General features: G+C 40.9%; 2 protein-coding genes across 6 annotated transcripts in view; one reads left to right on the forward strand and one right to left on the reverse strand.

Annotated features, from left to right (window-relative positions):
* The window catches only part of FANCD2 (FA complementation group D2), a 58,226-nt gene extending 43,643 nt beyond the window's left edge, over positions 1 to 14,583 (forward strand). For 4 of the 5 annotated variants that reach the window (XM_041763501.1, XM_041763505.1, XM_041763502.1 and 1 more), the window contains exons 33-44: positions 1,251 to 1,361; positions 2,484 to 2,614; positions 3,492 to 3,585; positions 4,433 to 4,555; positions 5,471 to 5,564; positions 6,207 to 6,278; positions 7,234 to 7,272; positions 8,439 to 8,513; positions 9,454 to 9,528; positions 10,502 to 10,648; positions 12,031 to 12,126; positions 13,959 to 14,583. In XM_041763501.1, the coding sequence (XP_041619435.1) occupies positions 1,251 to 1,361; positions 2,484 to 2,614; positions 3,492 to 3,585; positions 4,433 to 4,555; positions 5,471 to 5,564; positions 6,207 to 6,278; positions 7,234 to 7,272; positions 8,439 to 8,513; positions 9,454 to 9,528; positions 10,502 to 10,648; positions 12,031 to 12,126; positions 13,959 to 14,030 (1,129 nt within the window). In that variant the 3' untranslated portion in view covers positions 14,031 to 14,583. Of the gene's footprint in view, positions 1 to 1,250; positions 1,362 to 2,483; positions 2,615 to 3,491; positions 3,586 to 4,432; positions 4,556 to 5,470; positions 5,565 to 6,206; positions 6,279 to 7,090; positions 7,172 to 7,233; positions 7,273 to 8,438; positions 8,514 to 9,453; positions 9,529 to 10,501; positions 10,649 to 12,030; positions 12,127 to 13,958 lie in introns of those variants that run through there. The other variant, XM_041763506.1, reaches the window with a different exon arrangement.
* An 849-nt stretch (positions 14,584 to 15,432) lies between these two features.
* Positions 15,433 to 15,969, reverse strand: FANCD2OS (FANCD2 opposite strand). The gene has a single exon (XM_041761113.1). It carries the CDS (start codon positions 15,967 to 15,969, stop codon positions 15,433 to 15,435), a length of 537 nt encoding a protein of 178 aa, XP_041617047.1.
* Between the last annotated feature and the right edge of the window lie 210 nt (positions 15,970 to 16,179).

Here is a 16,179-nt window from a genome sequence, read left to right on the forward strand (position 1 = left end):
TTGTATGCAGTTGTAGGTCAGTTCTATCTTAATAAAGCTGTTCCTCCCCAAAACCTGAGCTATAATAGGCCCTCAGAATACATCTATGGAAAGGCAGAACTACCACTGGTGATATGGAGATATTTCTATAGGAGTAGATAATCTAGGGGCTTAGATTGTGATGGGCCTTGAAGGTCAGAAAAGTTTGAATGTTGTACAGAAAAGCAATTCTGGAGTTTTATTTTTTTTATTTTATTTTTTTTTAATTTTTATTTATTTATGATAGTCACAGAGAAAAAGAGAGGCAGAGACACAGGCAGAGGGAGAAGCAGGCTCCATGCACCGGGAGCCGGATGTGGGATTCGATCCTGGGTCTCCAGGATCACGCCCTGGGCCAAAGGCAGGCGCCAAACCGCTGCGCCACCCAGGGATCCCTGGAGTTTTATAATTAGAGCCAAGGTATAATGAAATCAGTGTTTTAGGAAACTCTTTTTGACAACTGTGTGTAGGACAGATTGGAAAGGGATGCAAAAAGACCAGTCAAAAGGTGTCTCAGTGATCTACAATATGTGATGATGATGATGATGATGATGATGATGATGATGATAATGATAATGATAAGAGCCTGGTTTAGAATGATGGCTTGAACTTGGGAAGGAAGGGACAGTAGGAACGATAATCTGAAGATAGAATGGTCGGGGTGCCTGGGTGGTTCAGTCAGTAAGTGTCTGTCTTCAGCTCAGGTCCTGCTACCTGGGTCCTGGGATTGAGCCCCATATCAGGCTCCCTGCTCAGTGGGGAGTTTGCTTCTCCTTCTCCCCCTGCTCATGCACTGTCTCTCTCTCTCTCAAATAAATAAATAAAAATCTTAAAAAAAAAAATTATCAAGAAGTAAGTTTTTTTTACTGAGAACTTTCTATGGAATTGATACTGATTTAACAATCAACGAAATTATTTCTGTTTTTTTCTGGAGAGGAAGGCTGAGACTTCTCTAAAATGTAGCAAATAAAAGATAGTTTTTTTTTCCCTGAAAATAAACCTAGGAGGACTGTTAGGTCCTTAAAGAAATACTGTTTCAGGTGCACTTCACCTTGTAGTGTGAGTCTCAGAGCTATAACTAAATTGGGTACCTGGGTACTTACAGTGTTCTAGTTCTCCTTTTTTCTCCATTGACTTACTGATGTTATAGCCTGGAGGCCAGGACCTTCAAATGCTGTCCAAGCAATTTTCCTATAAGTAAGCTCAATCATCTTACCCTGACTTTCCCTTAGGAATGGATTTTTTCAGCTTGAAAATTATAATTTACTGTACTCAGCCCTCGAGGTCCTTACCAACCGACTGAAGCAAGGAGAGCCTGACCAGTCCTTGGACGAATTACTCAGGTGGGTCAGACTACATATCCCAGAGTGTTGTCTCAAAAAATAAAATAAAATAAAATTAGCAAGAGGTATTGGAAATCACTTGGGTGTCTCTCTGTAGTTGTAAGGGAAATAGATGTTTTCAACTACTTTTCATCAGTCATATGAGCTTTTTCATCTATGTATTTAGATAAATCCTGAAACATTAGAAACCATTGAACAAATCCTACTAAATCTTTGTGCATCCTGCATCCTGTAGTTGACCTTTTCAGGTAATGATGTTGTAAACACTGGTGACCTCTAGTCAACTCTTGGTTATCCAGGAACCTACTCTGTCTCTCAGTAGGGTCAGATAATTAGGTAGCAGTAGTTACCACTGATTTCCCCCCAGTCTCAAAAGATTAGCCTACGCTGAGGGCAAGGCAGTAGAAGAGGGATGTGAGGAAGAGATCTAAGAGGCATGGCTCCCAGCCTCTATCCCAGCTTCAATCAGAGTAATTTCAACTTTCTCTCACTTCCTCTACACTGTCTCTGGGTCTGCAATCAATACTTATCATCCCTGCTTATAGGGCAAGGCTTTATTTACTTCATTTTAAATATAATGCTTTTAAATTTGTTTGACCTCCTTCCCATTATCAATAAGAAGAGTACACCCTAGTTTTATTTCAACTACAATTTTGGATTATGACTCCCTATCTCCTATTATTTCAGTGCATTGAAAGCTGACCATATATGGTACACTTATTAAATGCACTGGTTTCTCTGTCTTATAATTTGCTTTCACTTGTCCTATAAACCTAGAATTTAAATTTTATTCTCATTTTGTTGCCTTAGGCCTTAGGAGCAAATAATTTGTCTAGGGTTGCTCATGTAAGCATGGCATGGACACATATTTGGATATCTTGGGGTACATGATCCCTTCAAGGCCAGCATTCCAGCCCTTGGGCTCTGTTCTGCCCTGGCTTTCTTCATACAAGGGTACAGTTCTCTTTCAGGGTCTTGAAAGAAGGTGGTCACAAAAGTACCTGAAAATGTGGAGGATTCTGATTAGATCAATAAATACACAAGTGAACTTGGACAATTTGTGAATTTAGACCTGTCTCTAATACTTATCTTATTCTTTTTTTTTTGTTGTTTCCTTTACAGCCAAAGCTTCAATTACTTGCAGAATTTCTCTCACAGTATTCCCAATTTCCAGTGTGCTCTTTATCTCATCAGACTTTTGATGGTCATTTTGGAGAAATCTACAGCTCCTACTCAGAAAAAAGAAAAAATTGGTGATGGCCCAGATCTTTTTTTCTTCATGAATTGGATTAGTAACTCAAGCTTGTAAATTTAAGGCTTCCTAATAAGACCTTTTGCATTTATATGTAAAACCCCACATAACTGTGCATGTGCCCTCTTGCCATATTAAGAAGGATATTTTCCCAGAGGGAACTATAGCTGATCTCTGCTGATACTGCTTAGTCTGAGTTTGGTTAATTCATTTGGCTGGGTAATTTTCTGTTTGGCTTCTGTTTATTCATGTTTTTTTTTTTTTTTTTTTTTTTTTTTTTTTTTTTAATCTGAGACATTTGACAGAGATACAAACTGCTAGATTAATAAAATGGGAGAAAGGAGAAATCAAGATTTGATTAAGTGTCAAGAAAGTCTGGGCTCCATTCTTGATCTTTATCTTTTGTCATAGCTCTTTGAATGCAACTGACTGATTATATATTCCAATTGGCAGCACACATAGAAATCAAGAAGAAAATGCAAAACAAACCTTTTATTACTTCCTGTTGATTAAAAGGGCAGGGGGGCGTTTGGTGTGAATCTCTAAGATGGCCATGGCTTATTTGTCTGCCAGGAGAAGCTAGATTGGTTTTCCTACTGCCCAGCAGTGTGTGTTCAATTCATGTTTGTGTGTATGTCAGGACAGGGTGAAATGATGGGATGCATTGGGTCTTAGACAGATAGGTTTATCTCTGGTAGAAGGACCCAATGGAGCAGGAACCCGTGGCAGCCTTTTTCAAATTGTCAGCCGAGGAACTTCAGAATAAATATTAAAAAAATATAATCCTTTTGATCATTAGTCATCCCCCAAAAGCCTGAAAAACAAGAGTATAGTCAGTTTTCCATTTATGAAATGCATTTGTTTTGTTTCTTCAACAGCTTCGTTGGCCAAACAGTTCCTCTGTCGGGTGTGGCCAAGTGGGGAGAAAGAGAAGAGTAGCATTCCTACTGAACAACTCCATACTTTGCTCAGGTGAGAGGCTCAGTTTCTTTCCATGAGCCAAACAGTCCTTTTTGCCACTGTTGGGATCTCTTGCCTGGCCAAAGACTGAAAAATTGCCATGGTTAGGGGGAACTTGAAAACAATGAAGTAGGTTTGAAATTAACAAAAGTTGTATCACGGTATTATACACCCGAAACTAATATATGTTAATTATGCTTGAATAGAAAAATAAAACAAGTTAATAAATGAACAGAATTTGGAACATGCGGATTGTAAGATCCTCTGGTTCTGTTTTATACTGTCAGCTAGTTCCTGACTAGCTGGAGGAAATGGAGGAGTCTCTGGTTGTATTTTGCTTTGTTAATCAGAATTAGGTAATTATTTGTTGACATCTATTACTTCCGAAGTGTCTAACTATATTTCCAGTTGAAACATCATTTCCTTTATCTCCTGATAATTATTTGGAATCTTCATTTTATTAAAAATAAATGTCAGTAGGGGCGCCTGGGTGGCATATTGGGTTTAGCATCTGCCTTCGGCTCAGGTCATGATCCCAGGGTCCTGGGATCAAGCCCTAAGTTGGGCTTCCTGCTCAGCTGGGAGTCTGCTTCTCCCTCTCCCTTTGCCCCTACCCCTGCTCATGTGTGCATGCGTGCTGTCTCTCTCTCCCTCTTGGAGAGATGAGATCCTCTTCTTCTTCTCCATCTGCCCCTCTCCCTGCTTGCATGTGTATCCCTGCATGTGCTCTTTCTAAATAAGTAAATAAAATCATTTTACATAAAGAAAGAAAGCTAAGTACCTGGTAAGATCTTAAAAAAGAAATTTTGATTTAGGAATTCTGTAATATGTGTTTATACTCCTATTGCTCTCAATGCAGTGTTTACCTGGAGCATACAGACAGTGTTCTGAAGGCCATAGAGGAAATTGCTGGGGTTGCTGTCCCAGAACTGATTAATTCTACTAAAGATGCATCTTCTTCGATGTTCCCTACCCTGACAAGGTAAGAGAGTTCTCTCCTCCAGTTTTTCCCCTGATTAGAATCACACTGTTCTATGTATGTAGTTTCCAGATAACTACCTTACCTTCATTTAATTTGGATACAGATGCTAGGTACAGTCATTCATTCAACACACAGAATGTCTACTGTGCATTCTTTCCAAGGGGCTCTCAGCCAACCCATGTAAGGAATCTTTGTAAGGAATGAATTTTCAGTAGAGTCTTCAAAGATAGTGGATATTTAGTCACCGAACATCTCACGTTAGTACTTTCATCCTTTAAAGTGAGACTATCTAATATTTTAACCACCTTTAGAGTAAAGTGATAGTTGTATGTGATCGTGTACATCTCAGTGGTTTTTTTCCTCATACAAAGTTTATAGCACTTTCACATTCTTTATGTTATTCAGTCCTTTCAGTGATTCTGTGAGATAAGTATCATTATCCTTGATGTACTAATGAGGAAAATGAGCGTTAGAGAGGGAACCTATTCAAACTTACACAGAGAGTAAGTATGGAACTAGGAACTTGAACTCGGGTCTTCTGACCACTACCTCACACTCCTTCCATGCCACCGCACCGCCTCCCTTTATAAAGTTAATTCCATTGTTTGACAGGCCATCTTCAGGGGCTCCTTTGTGAATCCTTACCTTTTTTATTTTCCCTGTGTGTGTGTGTGTGTGTGTGTGTGTGTGTTGTGTTTTTTTTTTTCTTGTGTGGTTTTTCTTTTGTGTTTTTTTATTGTGGGTTTTTTTTTTTGTGAATCCTTTCCATTCCCCCATCCTTTTACAGTGGACCCTAGTGAAAGGCAATTCAGAGAGGTAGGGAAGGAAATGACTTTTGGTGCCTTGGATTCTTCCTAGGAAGTTCTTTCTAACCAGTTATTGTTATGTGAGCATGCATGTTTTCCCCTCTTCTAGGCAATCCTTTGTCATTTTCTTCCGTGTGATGATGGCTGAACTAGAGAAGACAGTAAAGGGTCTTCAGGCTGGCACAGCAGCAGACTCACAACAGGTGGGTCAGATACTCCCACCACAAGAGGTAGACCTGGTTACTAAGAAGCTGCTGCATCTTCTAGTTCTTAGGTCCAGGGTTTCTTCTAAGCTATTTCCCTTGAGTTAGAGAGATCCAGGATTCTTCTTCAAAGAGTTCCTGGCTTAATTTCCTTTCCTTCCAGTTTGAGGGAGGATTAGGCTCTTTATTCCGTGGATACTCCCTAGGGGAAGGGTCAGACTACTCTGGAAGCCCTAGCTCTGGAAAAAAATGTCTTTGGTCACAGCCTCCCATGCCTGGCAGTTTGTTGCTTATGAGCTGGGATGAGGTGAGCAGGCCTGTTTACCAGAACTGAGCCAGACTGCTGAGAGCATAGGCATCATAGAAACTACAGATTTGATCACTAGCAGGTATATTACAGAGGCTTTTTCCTACCTGGAAGTTACTGAAAAGGAGTCTTTAGAAACTCTCTATAAAGCACCGTAGGTAGGCCTCAGAACCATCTTGTGGGTGCACTAGTAACATCTCTTTGCGAGAATATTTGGCTTAAATTAATCTCTGAATAGCTGTGTATGTGTAATCCAAGACCCATGGATTAGTGGAAATACAATAAGAGAAGTACTTGGCTGGTTCCAAAGTGCCTGTATATTTCTTTGCCTCCAGATTCATGAAGAAAAGCTCCTCTACTGGAACATGGCTGTTCGAGACTTCAGTATCCTCATCAACCTCATAAAAGTGAGTGTGCAGGCTCCTTGACCCACCTCATTAGTTAACTGCCGAAACTGAAATCAAGAAGGGTCCTGGCTTCCAAAATGGACTCTCGCTGTTTCCCCACCCTTCCTTGGGGATCTGTTATCACCTGTCTTCTTCCCTTGTCCCTCTCTACCCATCCTGAATAATCCCTTCTTTTCCCCATTGGCAATGTCTTTTTCTTTCTCTTTCTTCCTCCTTCCCTGTCTGTGCTACAGTACTATTTAATAGCTCTCACCTTGTCTTGGATCCTCTGTGGCCCGAGGACACTCTCACTGTCACCTTCTTCCAACCCTGAATGCCTTCTTTATCCCTCAGACACACTCTGTGCTCTCACCCACTCCATGATTTTGCTAACCTATTCTCCCAGCTCTGAATGTCATTCTCTCTCCTTTCCACCTCTCATCCACCTTTCTTAAGGCTTCACATAAAGATTTGGACTTATACAATGCCATCTTCTTAATATCCTGAGTTAGAATCAATTTCTTTCTTTTAACGCTTTTTTTATTTTTTAAATATTTATTTATTTATTCATTCATGAGAGATGCAGAGAGAGAGAGAGGCAGAGACACAGGAAGAGGGAGAAGCAGGCTCCATGCAGGGAGCCCGATGTGGGACTTGATCCTGGGTCTCCAGGGTCACACCCTGGGCTGAAGGAAGCGCTAAACCACTGAGCCATCCAGGCTGCCCTAGAATCAATTTCTTAATCTTCTTTGCTTCCCTGTTCCTGTCAGTAATGGAGATGACTATTCTGTTTCATAATTAATGTAACTGTTGACATGCCTTCTTCATTTTAGAATTCTCTACAACATCCAGAGCTGTGCTTTACACAATGAGGAAGAGGCTGGGGGTGCTCAGAGGAGCAGACCTGATGGGGAAGAGGCTGAGGTGCTCAGAGGAGCAGACCTCAGCTGTGGTTTCTTATCTTTTGTGTCTCCAGGTGTTTGATAGTCGTCCTGTTCTGCATGTATGTTTGAAGGTGAGCGATTGACCTGGCCCTCGTTAGTATTTATTCTTCCTGTGGATCTCTCTAGAGATGGCCTCAGTTGAAAAGAGTTGTTTAATACTTTGCCCACAAGCCAGAGTTTTCAGAATCTGTCCTAACAGGTGGTAGTTTAGAAAAGACAGTGGATACTTTTTCCCACACTAATTGGATTACTGGAGAAGCTAATTTTCCTATAAGTTTGAAAACTTTTGGTCTGAGTCTTAGAACTAGAGGAGTGGCTTCAGGATAGCTGACTTCAGGAGCAATAGTCTCTCCTTGCCATTCCTTCCCAGGCAACAGGGAAGAGGGAATGGTGGGTGATTCCCCTTTTTATTTTATTTATTTATTTTTTAAAATTTATTTATTTGAGAGAGAGCACATGCCTCTCTCAGGGCATAAGGGCAGATGGACAGGAAGAGAGATCTTAAGCAGGCTCCACACCCAGCATAGAGCCCAACACAGGGCTTGATCTCATGATCCTGAGTTCATGACCTGAGCTGAAATCAATAGTTGGACACTTAACCAACTATGTCACTCTGAACTCCTCTCCCAAGGGGAGAGCCCAGATTAGCCCTAGATTTAATGATGGGTTAGGAGCTAGGAAATGTTATGAGGAAAATATGTCTTCCCTGCTCCTTATGGTTTCTTCGAAGTGGATGGCAACACATTCTTGTTATCCCCTATCCCCTTATCCTCTCTTCCTCTTTACTCTGCCCTGGACCTAGGGCGGGAGATGGGTGAGTGATTTATCTGATTGGTAAACTTGGCAGATGGTTATGTGCTTCCTCAGCCCTACACAATTTTTTCCTTTTGGGAGTAAGTGGTTCTTAGGCAGCTGGGGTCCCCCTCTGTTTTATTTGCCTTCAGTCTTACACTGGGCAAGGCCTCTGCCTATTGGCTGTGTCTAGGATAGATAAGTCTGCCTAACTCTAGGATAGATAAGTCTGCCTAACTCTGCCTAATGGGCTTAGTTAGCAGGCCCATTTAGTTTTTGCATTAAACTTACACGCTCCAAATTAACCTTTTGGACTCTTCCCAGTTTATATTTTAAAAATAAGAAAATAAAACCCCTGGGCTAGGTGATACTATGCTACTTCAGGGGCCCTTCACGTGGAAGACCTCAAGAGAGGTCATCACCATGTGTCTCTTCTCTTCTTCAGTACGGGCGCCTCTTTGTGGAAGCATTTTTGAAGCAGTGTATGCCGCTCCTAGACTTCAGTTTTAGAAAACACCGGGTAAGAACTGAGAGCACAGAAGAAAGATGTGTTCCATACAGTTACTCAGAAGATACGTGCATGGTGGCTCCTGGACTGGGAATGGGGATAGTTCCTTTACCCAGGTTCTGGGCCACAGTTCTACTTGGGCTCCTTTGGTCTGCTTCAGTTTATCACCAGAGATGCCATATTGGACTGAATATTCCAAAGTAGGCTAAACTTCAGACCCACTCTGATTAAATCCACCTTTTTACTTCTACTCTAGATCTGAGGGTGGTTACTCCTTTTAGCTTGATTTTATTGTGTTACTGTACTCCCAGGACTCATGTATCAGTGTGGCATTTGCTTATTCCTTTGCACTTATCTAGATCTACCCTCAGGAATAATAATAATCTCATTTGTGTCATAAACTCTTTGCTGTTGTAATGGATAGTCTTTTTTTTTTTTAACATGCAGACTTTTTTTTTTAAGATTTTATTCATTTGAGAGAGAGACAAAGTATGAGCAGGGGGAAAGGGCAGGGGGAGAGGGAGAGAAACAAGCAGACTTCCCGCTGAGTGGGGAGCCTGGTGCGGGGCTCGATCCCAGCACTCTGAGATTATGACCTGAGCTGAAGTCAGACTGAGCCACACAGGCACCCCTGTAATGGGTAGTCTTGAGAGGTTTTATTTGGCCAAGTAAGATCCAGGGTTATAGTAGTGAAATAAGGATAGTAACAAAGATGATGATTTGTTACACATATTTAGCAAGCTTGCAAGACACTCTCATAGTATTTGGTTGGTTCCTCATAACCTAGAAAGAGAAAGGGGAGGACAGCTAGTTAGCTCTGGCTTCAAGGGCCAAATTGAGATGACCAACACACAACTGGAACCTGTGTAGTTTATCCTCTTTGCAGCCCTTGGTTGCATCTAAAATGAAAGGGGAGCATTTAATATGGCATTTATGATTGTGTTGGTTGTAGGAAGATGTTCTGAGCTTACTGGAAACCTTCCAATTGAATACAAGGCTGCTTCATCACCTGTGTGGGCATTCCAAGGTAAGAAGGAAAGCAAGTCACATCATGGCATCAGGCTGTTGGCTTAATCTGCAGTGTGATTGGGAGATCCACAGGCTCCAGTTCCTTCTTCCCTTTTTAGCCTTCTTGAGTCTATTTTTGAAACTGTGTCTGTCCAAAGGCAGTTTAACTCATAGCGGTCAGATCCCTAGTTGCTAGTTGAAATTGGGCAATCATGTAGATAAGAGTTTCTGCATCTGAAGTTTGACTCAAACTCCATAGCACTCTTTCCTTTAGAAGCTTCTCTTTAGTGAGAGAGATAGAATGTTGGTGGATGTGTTGCTGCTATAAAGTACTCTGGGTGGGAGGAATATTATGTAAGTGACAATTCTCTGCTAGAGACAAGAGGTGGTTCTAAAAGCAGCCATCTTCAGAGCTTTTCAGCTGTACTACTTACTTGTCAAGGAACACATCTGTCTCTTATGAGAACATTTTACCATTAGGGTATTTTTCCTATAGTTGAACCATTGTCACTTTTTGTCTGAAGAAGCACAGAGCCATAGAGCTCTGTAGTCATGGACAAACTAAATTCTTCTTCAGTCCAGTTCCTATTGCTTCCTCTGCTGGTCCTAACTTCAGAAGCTGCTGAACAGTGGAGTTTTAAGGACACCTGGCTAAAGAGGGGTACTCTGTTGTTTAATATTAGCATAATACATGTTCAAGAACACTTTAGATCAATTTATTGATAATTGGTCAATAAGAGATTATGAAGAAGAACCTAAGGTGTGGGTGGCATGTCTTCTAGGCTCTTGAAGCTCTAGCTTGAAGAAGAGCTGCCATTCTCTTCAGAGTACTCTGCCAAGCTACTGTTTAATGGAACATGTCTCTGGCCTATACTTGGAGGATTTATCTCTTATTCAGTGTTCAAGACATCAAGAATTCAAAAGTTTCTGTATAGGAGTATGAAAGCATGATAATAAATCCAGATGAGTTGGGTGTATTTGTTTCCATCTAGATTCACCAGGACACGAAACTCACCAAACATGTGCCTTTGCTCAAAAAGACCCTGGAGCTTTTAGTTTGCAGAGTGAAAGCCATGCTTATCTTCAATAATTGCAGGGAGGCTTTCTGGCTGGGCAACCTCAAAAATCGGGACTTGCAGGTAAGCCTAGGGCCCTGCCCAAGAGAGTCTACTCCCACTCTTTGTGAAAGCATCAGAAGATATATCAAGGAGGTCAACTAAGCCTTTTCTCCCAATAAGACTGCTTTTCTTTTCAGGCTGTGGCTATTTAGCTCTTAAAATTAGGACACATTGCTTATGGCCTTAAGTCACGGGTTCCACCCCTTAGCCAGCAAAGGCACCAAAATATGCCACTAATAACAAGGCCTCAGAGATAGAAGAGCCAGATCAATAAAACCTCTCTCCTAGCCAGAGTGGGCTTCTGTAAGTACTGAGGGTAGATTCATAATAACATTTATTTATATGGACAAACTTTTTAAAAATTATTTTGGGTCTTTTTCTAAACCACTCTGTCTTATTCCTGAAATTGTTCTCTGCCTCATTTTAACAAATAAACATTTCTAAGGTCTTTCAACTATCTGGCCAAAATCTTGTATTGCTTTTTTTTTTTTTTTTTTTTTTTTTTTTAAGATTTTATTTATTTATTCATGATAGTCACAGAGAGAGAGAGAGAGAGAGAGAGAGGCAGAGACAGGCAGAGGGAGAAGCAGGCTCCATGCACCGGGAGCCCGACGTGGGACTCGATCCCGGGTCTCCAGGATCGCGCCCCGGGCCAAAGGCAGGCGCCAAACCGCTGAGCCACCCAGGGATCCCTCTTGTATTGCTTATAGTACTGCTTTGAGTTCTAGAAATTTTCATATAGGGTCCAAGTCCTTCTTGTTTACAATACCTGAGGAGTTTATAATCTTGTATATGAAAAGAATAGCACTCCAGAGAGTTTCTTTTTTCACATTTGCTTTGTGAGATACTAAAACTTCTACAATACTATTAAACAAAATACTATAATAAAACAATACTGTTGTTTCCATGGGAAAATAAAGCTTAGAGAGGTTAACTTACCTAAAGTCATTCAGCAATAAGTGCCAGGGTTTGAATCCAAACAGAAATGATGCAAAGCTGATGTTCTCAAACCACTTTATGTACTGTCTTTCAGTCTCTACATGGTCATTTGTAGTTGGTGTGTTGGTGGTAATATACTTTAAGGTATTTGTGAAATTTCAGAACGATATTCAACATTTACTGAAAGAGTCACCAATATCCTGGCCTTGTAAAATGTAGTATGATATTAGAATACAACAATGGGCTTTTTATAAAACTACATATTAGAGCCATACATATCTTAGAAACCTAGGGTTGATGATCACTTCTCTACATGCTAGGTCACAGGTTGGTCTCCATGTTTGACCATTCTTGAATGGCTAGAATGTCATCTTTTCTATTGCCTATAAGCTAAGCCTTTCTCATCTTGAGACCCTAAATAAGTCATTATAACCCACCATTTGTCTTGGCCCATTCACATGTAGGGTGAAGAGATTATATCCCAGAACTCCCAGGAAAGTACAGCCGAGGAGAGTGAGGATGATACCGCATCTCAGGTCTCCAAGAGCAAAACAACAGAGGTATTTCTGCATAAGGCCCCAGAGTGTGTAGTCGACTGTTGCATTTTGTTAATTATTCTGAGTCAGTAGAAAGCACAAAACTTTTGCTACTTATGCTTTTTTTTTTTTTTTAAGTTTATTTATTTTAGTAATCTCTACAACCAACATGGGGCTCAAACTCACGACCCCGAGATCCAGTTGCATGCTCTTCCACCTGAGCCAGCCAGGGACCCCTCCCGTTGCTTATGTTTATAATCAAAGACCTCTATGCCCATCTCTATTCTCTCAAGAAAGTCTTATGTTTTTATATGAACTCTGTGGGGGTCAGAAGAGTATCTCAGGTTGTGGCATGTTATAGAGTTAAGAATTCCCTTTCATTATTCATATTAAATTCATATCTGAAGGGCACCTGGGTGGCTCAATTGTTGAGCATCTGCCTTTGGCTCAGGGCATGATCCCGGGGTCCTGGGATTGAGTCTTACATCGGGCTCCCTTCAGGGAGCCTGCTTCTCCTTCTGCCTATCTCTCTGCCTCTCTTCTCTGTGTCTCTCCTGAATAAATAAAATTTTGTAAAAATTCCTATCTGAAACCATTTGAGAGGGGAGAAGAGGTCAAGTGTTCTCTGAATGCCAAGAAGAATGAGTTAAAACATTTAATTATGTTGCTTGAATATATAAAATAGAAATATGAATGCAGTTGGTGAAAGCTAAAGCTCAGAATCAAAAGCTTCAGTTACTAAGGACTATAGTAAGAGCAGGGGTCCTTATTCTTTTCTGGGCTACCACATATACTTTCAGGACTTTAAAGAAAGCTGAAGAAAAATGTGTATGTTTATAAAGTTTTCTTACAATTCAGGTGGGTTTTGGACACCAAGAAGCTCAGATTTCAGAGCCCCTGTTATGAAGTCTCTCTATAATGCAATTTGAGGCTAATGCAGAGAGATAATTTAGCATGAAGAAACTTATATTATTTAAATAGTGTACTTCTGCCTTGTTCTCATAAAATTTTTTTGAAGCAGACGATATCCTGTTAGTTTGGTACTTTCTCCTAAGGAAACCTTCCAGATTAGAGTTGCATACCAAAGAATTGTATGCTGAATTCCTATTGAGATACACCAGAATTCTTAATTTAGCAAATATTTCATTCCATATTGAATACCTGCTTAATTCTGTGTCAAACACATGCAGTAGAGATGGAAGACCATGAGTTATAAAAATCATGTGAATTTGGTCCAGTTGCAGAATGTCGTAGGTCAGTATGACACTGGCCTCCCTCATAGTCATGATACAAGAAAAATGAGTGAGTTTCAATTCCGTTTTTTGGTTTTTTTTTTAAAGATTTTATTTATTAGAGACACAGAGAGAGAGAGAGGCAGAGGGAGAAGCAGGCTCCATGCAGGGAGCCCGACGTGGGACTCGATCCCAGGTCTCCAGGATCACACCCTGGGCTGAAGGTGGCGCTAAACCGCTGAGCCACCAGGGCTGCCCAATTCCGTTTTTCAATGAACGGTTTAATGCCTATCATTGTTTTTTTTTTTTTTAATACATTTTTATTTATTTATTTATGATAGTCACAGAGAGAGAGAGAGAGAGAGAGAGAGAGAGAGAGAGGCAGAGACATAGGCAGAGGGAGAAGCAGGCTCCATGCACCGGGAGCCCGATACGGGATTCAATCCCGGGTCTCCAGGATTGCGCCCTGGGCCAAAGGCAGGCGCCAAACCACTGCGCCACCCAGGGATCCCCCCTATCATTGGTTTTAACAATGATACAGTTATAAATCCTCTGGGAGCAGTATTATAATTTGATGGGGTCACCCAGATGACCTAAAATATCTAATTATCCTTTGCCCCTTAGGATGCTGAAAATGATGAAGTAAGTGATGGAGAAAAGGAGCAAGATAGTGATGAGAGCGAAGACTCCGATTAGATCACAGAGAGACTGATGTCCCCTCCCCATCTCTGCTAGCCTCTTCCCATTTTGTGTTCAGGATTTGAAATCTGCTATCTGCCTTCCTTACTGGAAGCATCTTGTTTTGTCATTAGGAGGGTGGGCTTTACTGAACCAACTTAATTGTATATTTCATAGGTTATCTAATATCATCAAGACCCTAGCTCAGGGTTCCACTGTAGCATTACCTAGCAGTCTGGGCAAACATGGACTGTTGTGCTGTGAAGAGTCACGATTCTGGGCTTTGGGAGCTAGTTTTGAAACTCAGAAATTTAGGATTGTAACAGTTTTACAAATAAATTGTTTTAAGTTCTGCCTTAACCACCTCATTCCTCTTTCTGAATTTCCTTCATAAATCAAGGATTACAAGGAATTCAATTGGAGTTTATGCAGAGAGAAAATGGAAACTGGTGCCAACACATCAGTTCTACCAATTAAAATCATGTTTTCTATTCTAAGAGCCATCTCTATTTGAGATGAGAAGATCTTTGTGATATTTTTGGAAGAGTGATGAATTTCTGGTCAATGCCCAAAGAAAGTCAAAAGGAAAGTTCTGGCTGCTTTTTAAAAAACTTTTGGTCATCATGTAGATACAGGATAAAGAGGGAAAAGGTACCATCAAACTCATATTGACTTTGTATACATGTTTATTTTATTTCCACATTATTCTGAGTTATACCTATAGACTCATTATAACAATGCTACAGAATTAGTTTATTTGAAATAAAATAGTAGTACACCAGCTAAAATGAAGAGCTCTCATGTGTTGAAAGCTAAGTTTCATTGAGCTTCCAAGTTCTCATGTGTTGAAAGCCCAGTTTCATTGTTGCTTCTAAGTTCTTTCTTGCCAGGTTATAAATATTCCTTAATATTTGCTGATATTACTACCCACTTTTGTACTCTGCAGTGGCATTAGGATGGGTTTAAGATTTTTGTTGTTGATTTGATGGGGGGAGATTATTTTTTTTAATGCTTGAGTCGTCTATAGATTTTTGACCCCCTCATTCTCATGTACATGGAAAGCCATAATTTCCTTCTTTGACACCCATTTTCCCAACTCATTTTGGTCTTAGATGTTTAAGTGAGTTCACACTAGGCTCATTGGTTTATACGGTTTAATGGTTCTTTCTCACATGTACATGTCAACACTAGTTTGACTCTCTTTTAAATGTTGTTCATCTTTACCATGGAAATGCTCTCCTTTGCTCTGTCACTGGCCTTTGGGGAGGAAAGGAGGAAAGGGGTTCCTGAATTGTCATTGCTTGATAGAAAAGCAAGATGGCTCGGGTGATGTCAGTTTCCTTTACATGAACAGGTTTCTGTAAGCTTCAGGCACACAGCATAGGATGTGTTATAAGAAACGGAATCACATGGGGATCTTTTACTTGGAGTGTTGCAAGGCAAAGGTGCACTTCTTGTATGTTGCATACAGTAAAAGGATAGAGCGCAGCATCTGTTTGCACATGGTCACTGTCATCTGAATCTGAGGTTCCTTAAGTCCAGTGGGCCACTGGTTCTCCCGGCTGATGATTTTGCAAAAGGCTGATTTGTCTGAAACTCTGAAGGTCCCAGTCCATTTTGGTGGCTGAGCTGTGATGACCCTGCCAAACACAGAATCCACTCCACTGAGGCGGACAGGCTGGGGCTTCCTGACCAGCCCTTTTTTGTTGTTCATGGTTCGGAGTTCTGATGTGTGGCAGGGTAACTTGGGACTCATCCCAGGCTCCAGAAATGGGCTGTCTAAGACTAGAGTGACCTCTTGAAAACACAGCTGCACTTCAAGGTCAGAAGGGGTATGTGGGAAACAGGGGGAAGCCCTAAAGGGATGCTTTGAAGAAGGTGTAGGTGTTGTGTGCCGCAGCCATTGGAAGCTCTCGTCCAGTGGGGTCCATGGTGACCAGAGCTGGTATCCTGCCATTGACAGTCCTAAAGAAGAGGAATCAGAACATGGAATTTCCCTAGCATGGTTTTGGTGAGGGCACAGCTGTTTAAATTCACATTTATTTGTTTCATTATTGACTTTAACTTACTCTGTAGTCCTCAAAGACAGATTCCAATAGATGTTAAGGAATACTGGGAATTCTATAAAGAGCAATAGTGGATGGTAACAAGTATTGAATGTGGCAAC

The sequence above is a fragment of the Vulpes lagopus genome, chromosome 7, assembly GCF_018345385.1.
Source record: "Vulpes lagopus strain Blue_001 chromosome 7, ASM1834538v1, whole genome shotgun sequence".
In the NCBI taxonomy this organism is placed as follows: Eukaryota; Metazoa; Chordata; class Mammalia; order Carnivora; family Canidae; genus Vulpes; species Vulpes lagopus.